The sequence below is a fragment of the Notothenia coriiceps genome, unplaced genomic scaffold, assembly GCF_000735185.1.
Source record: "Notothenia coriiceps isolate Sejong01 unplaced genomic scaffold, NC01 NC01_scaffold00025482, whole genome shotgun sequence".
Taxonomy (NCBI): Eukaryota; Metazoa; Chordata; class Actinopteri; order Perciformes; family Nototheniidae; genus Notothenia; species Notothenia coriiceps.
Window position 1 is genome coordinate 4,031 of NW_011358183.1, and position 5,129 is coordinate 9,159.

General features: G+C 43.9%; 1 protein-coding gene across 1 annotated transcript in view; it reads right to left on the bottom strand.

Annotated features, from left to right (window-relative positions):
* Positions 1-5,043, bottom strand: part of LOC104956153 (dermatan-sulfate epimerase-like) — a 7,317-nt gene extending 2,274 nt beyond the window's left edge. The window contains exons 1-2 of the mRNA XM_010783608.1: positions 4,840-5,043; positions 1,732-2,201 (exon numbers count right to left, since the gene is read on the bottom strand). Coding sequence (XP_010781910.1) covers positions 1,732-2,162 — 431 coding nt within the window. The 5' untranslated portion in view covers positions 2,163-2,201; positions 4,840-5,043. The remainder of the gene's footprint in view (positions 1-1,731; positions 2,202-4,839) is intronic.
* Between the last annotated feature and the right edge of the window lie 86 nt (positions 5,044-5,129).

The window sequence follows — 5,129 nt, forward strand, 5'->3', positions numbered from 1 at the left end:
GTGTGCCTTGGCAGTCTGCAGGGGGACCCAAGTTCCCATCAGCAAAAACTCGTGGGTTTGCTATCCTGGCTCCAAAATGGTGGAATGAGCTCCCTATTGAAATCAGGACAGCAGATAGCCTACACATCTTCCGGCGCAGACTGAAAACTCATCTCTTTTGACTGCACTTCGAGCGATAGAATTACTAACAAAGCACTTATATACTAATAAAGGACTGGCTTATCTAAAGCCAGTTGAGTAGCACTTGAAATGTTTGGCTCTATGAAACCTGATGTACTTATATGATTCTGTTTTCTTCAAGGTTGTATCTTCCCGGTTGAATGTACTTATTGTAAGTCGCTTTGGATAAAAGCGTCAGCTAAATGCAATGTAATGTAATGCAATGTTCTGGAAGCATTCTGCTCACTTCAGATGTAGTGATGAAACAAACTGCTGTGTTTCAAAGGATCCCGTCAGCCTCTGTTCACTCAAGCTTTCTTTCAAAGCGGTTTTAAAGAAGCGGGGTTTATTTGATGTTTATCGTAACATCAATTAGTTTATGATTTCCTCTTTATGTACGTCAGAAGCACAAGTTGGGACACCATTTGTGAATTATTTCCAGTTTCAGTTTCCCTGTATACCTATCTACTATACAGTATCCTTTTTGATCATATTCTGTATATTTAAAACCCAAAGACTATGTACTTCTAAAGTGTGTTGTAAATAAAGCAGACAATAAAAGAGTGGCAGTTTCAGCTGAGGGCTATCAAAAACCACTTCCTGTCTGCTTATGCAAAGGAACACTAACTGGGTGACTTCTATATTAGTAATGGTGTCAGTTATAAAATGATGACAAAGCAAACCAAATCTCACTTCTGTATTATTTGCACATTGTGTAGAAAGGAGCATGCACTAAGTAGAAGTTCCCCATCAGAACATGGTTCCTGAAGTTGTCGGAGTGATAATCGAAGGTCATGGAGCCACAGCGGAGTGACCACTGAGCCTTCAGAGGCTCAGGGGCTAGAATGACAGAGGAGAGAACTCTCAGCGCTCTGCAGACGTGAGACCACAGCTCAGTGGCTCCTCTTTGCAGTCAAGCAGGAACGCTGGGCATGCGTTCATTCTCTCCTCAGCTGCATCACCCAGCTCATCATGGGCATCCTCTTTTAACCAATTACATTTCACCACAGCAGCCAATCATCGTGCTGCAGTCAAACGTTATAATGGTTCTCCTGCCTCCTGCAGTCAGCTGTGATTTCAGGTGTTCATTTTCTTTTAAATGAATGAGTCTTATGCTGGCTTAATGCCTCTATAAATATCTAGATGTGCTTTGACATTTTGAGAAAGGGATCTGAGCAGCAGGTTTTCCATATATTTTAAACCGTTAGAGGCGTCGCCTGGACCTGAGCTCAGTGTCAGGCGGCCCTGCAGAGCGCTATTCAGCTCACATCTGAACATTTCATTTCCTTTCATGTTCAGCAAACAGCTGCTAAACATATTTCCTGAAGCACAGACTTGTCAGACCACAATGCATCTTTACCAGAGCCCACAGAGGAACAATGATATTAAGTTAAACCTAATGTATTTTACTTTAACGAAATAGTATTGCTTTTTGTGAAATCTGTTGACATAATATATCATTAATTAGTATAAGTCAACTAAGGGGGGGGGGGGGTCAGATGTATACATATGTTTGCAAAAGGCCTCAAATCTGAAGTACAAGAGATGATGATAAAAAGACAAAAAATCTACCAACTAGGCTGAGCCGCCATCCTCTCCATGTAGTCCTTGGCGAGGTTGAGGGCCCCCGCCCGGTGGGGGTAGAGCAGGCAGAACATGGACAGCACCCCCAAGTTGTTCCCGTACAGCTCGTTCCAGCGGGCGCTGAACTCGGCGGGGCTCCAGGGGGGCAGGTACAGCTCCGGGCGTTCCAGCATGGTCTCCCCCGCCTCACGGATCCTTCTCGCCATGTCGCTGTGAGTCCCCCCCGCCGCGTACTGCAGCTCCTCCACCTCCCCCCGGCTGAAGTACAGCATCGGGTGACCATTGTAGTTCCCCCCCATGAAGGGGATTTCTTCGCTGGGGTCCACTTCCGCCGCCGCCCCCACGTCCAGCACGGCGAGCAGGGGCCACAGCAGACTTATGAAGAAGACTGTGGGGGCCCCGCGGGTGTGTGTTCTCATCGTCTCAGAGGGGACTGTGGCATCGCTGAAGGAGCTCAGCTGAGAGGGGAGAGTGGGGGGGAGAAGGATTTGAGAAAGCCAGCCCATATTCTGCACAGCCTTTTCTTACTAAAGCCCTGCATTCCATGAATAATGAGATACAGCTGCGGCCTGATGATGCAGACTTTCCATAGTAAGTGGACCTCTATTCAAAGCACTGTTAGCAACTACTGTCCCATAATGTAGGAGACGTTGTGGCTGTTAGCTTTTGTTTCATGCAAATTCTAATTTCTTTGTACACCCTCAAAATATATTAATACCCTTCTGCCATCAGATCCTCACTCACTGAATTCATGGAGCAGCCGGATCTGAGTGTGCCCCCCCCAACCCCTTGCTCTCTGTGTTACTTCACAGTCACTTCCTAAGATTTATTCCATGGTGTTTCTGTCAGAAGCTGGCCCTGCACGCACCCAGCCGTTTCATAATACAGCTACATTTCTGAGTAACTGAGTATTAGGTTAGTTGAAAGCAATAATATTAAGTTTAGATAAAAAAGATTAGGTTCAACTCACTGTATTGCTTTCAACTAACCTAATACACTTATGTGAAATCTGTTGACATAATACATTTAATTGAAGTCAACGTTTCAGTTTCTTCAGTGCAGATGCAGGATGGTGCTCACACACACACGCACGCACGCACGCACGCACGCACGCACGCACGCACGCACGCACGCACGCACACACACACACACACACACAGCGTCTCTGCTCTGAGCCTGAGAGAACATTCCATGACCCGAGTGGAGGTGTTGTAAGGCCTGCTGGAAACCCTTTGGTAGTGATTTCAACAGCGTCTAGACTGAGGTCCACTGTAACGCTGAGCTCTGTTTGATAAACAGACAATGCTCAGGTTTGGTACATGAAACTCTGCCTCCTGAAGTCCATTTTTGACATTTGACCTCTACATGCCTCTGTGGGGAACATGAGGATGGTGGACAGCTCTGGACTCATTTATCACCCTAAAGCTGCGCCTGTGTCAGGAGGATCTATTTTTACTGAGAAAGCCTGTCAGTCTGATTGAAACCTCATCTTATCCATCTCACACTAACATGCTTTGTTTTACACTAAATCGTAGGTCCTTATTTAACGACTATTTTCTTAACTACTGTAGCATATACTCTAAGTGTGTATTATATAGCATCAAGAGTAGAAGTGGATAATATAATGAATCTTAGTTGCAGCCCTAAATTGATATTCCTTTTCAAATGAAGCTGAACATGTTCCCCCACAATGCAAGGACTACAGTACTAAAGAAGTGATGAAGAAAGCTTTTTATAGGGAAGAGTGTCAAACCTCATTGTAGAAGTATTAAAAGAGTATGGGAATGTGTCAATAGGTATTAAATAAGGACTAATAATCATACCTCTCCTTGGTTCAGAATTAATTAAAAAATGTTTTGCATACACTCAATCACATTAAAGTACAAGTACATCAGTCTGATGTTTCATTGTAAAAACAAACATACACAGATGGTACAGGAAGTGAGACATCACTCTTAGTGAATTATTATTATTATTATTATTATTAATATTATTATTACACAATAGTACTCAATGTGTGCTGCGTTCGCTCCTGTTATTGGACTGAGTTCTGATTCGGCTGTGATGTTGGCTACTGTCTACGTATCTCAAGGACATGGTGAGATGAGTAGAAAGAGGCGAGGTGTAATTGTGTTGCCCAGAGCGATGCAGACTTGACTCACGATGAGTCCCTGCCTCAGGCCTTTCCACGACCACTCGTAAAAATGCAGAGCAATTCAATTATGACAGATTAATGTATGAATTGTCACCCGACATAGAGACCCTGCTTCACCTTTTACACACTCTATGCTGACTCTCCCTTCATCCAGTCTGTCACATACATTTACAAAAAGTAGCTAAAGATGACTTTATAAAGTGGAGGAAAGTAACTAAGTACATTTATTCAAGTACTGTACTTAAGTACACATTTAAGGTACTTGTACTTTATCCAAGTATTTTCATTTTATATTACTGTATACTTCTACTCCACTACATTTTGGAAGCAAATGTAGCACTAAATATGATTATTCGGTAGATGAAATCCTGCAACATTATATTTAAGTAAATAAAACCACCAGTGGATTCACAATAAATTAAGTCACAGCAATGTTGCTGTAATTTGCTGTTATGAGTGCTTCTTTCTGAAATGGACCAATCTGCACAATGACTACTTTTACTTTGGTACTTTAACTAAATGTTGATGCTAATACTTTTACTTGAGCAACACATTGAATGCAGGAATTTTATTATTAATATACCAATCCTAAACTCTGGTACTTTTACTTTTACTCAAGTTAAGAATGTGAATACCTCTTCCACCTCTGGTATTGTTAGGTTTGTTCCCACAGAAAGCCTCCTCCTCCACGGAGAGGATGCCTTCATGGCACTGAGACCCTGCTTCACCTTTTACACACTTTATGCACACTCTCCCTTCATCCGGTCTGTCGGATACATTATAAAGAGTAGTTAAAGATTACTTCATATGACTACGGGTAGTGGAGTGAAACAGTGAAGTGAATTTAACCGCAGACAGCTCAGTAATCCTCCGCTCCGCACACAGGGAGCCTTGTTCGCGTCGAGTCCGAAAAAAAGTGACGGAAAGCCCGCTAAGCTTACCTGTCACAGGCGGTGCTCAGGAACCCGGAGCCCGGCCTCACCGCGACCATGTCTGCCCGGAACACGGCGGAGCTTCTGGAGAAGATCAGTACGATGAGATGAAGTTTGTTTTCGGGACGAAACAAAGTTAGAGAGGGGAGGGAGAGAAAACAGAGAGTGGAGGGAGAGTCCTGCTAGCGCGTGAGGAGGGGCCGCTGGGGGGGAGAGAGGTGGAGAGACAGAAAGAGAGAGTGGGAGAGAGAAAAAGAGAGAGAGAAAGAGAGAGGGAAAGGCTTAATGAAGCAGCCCCC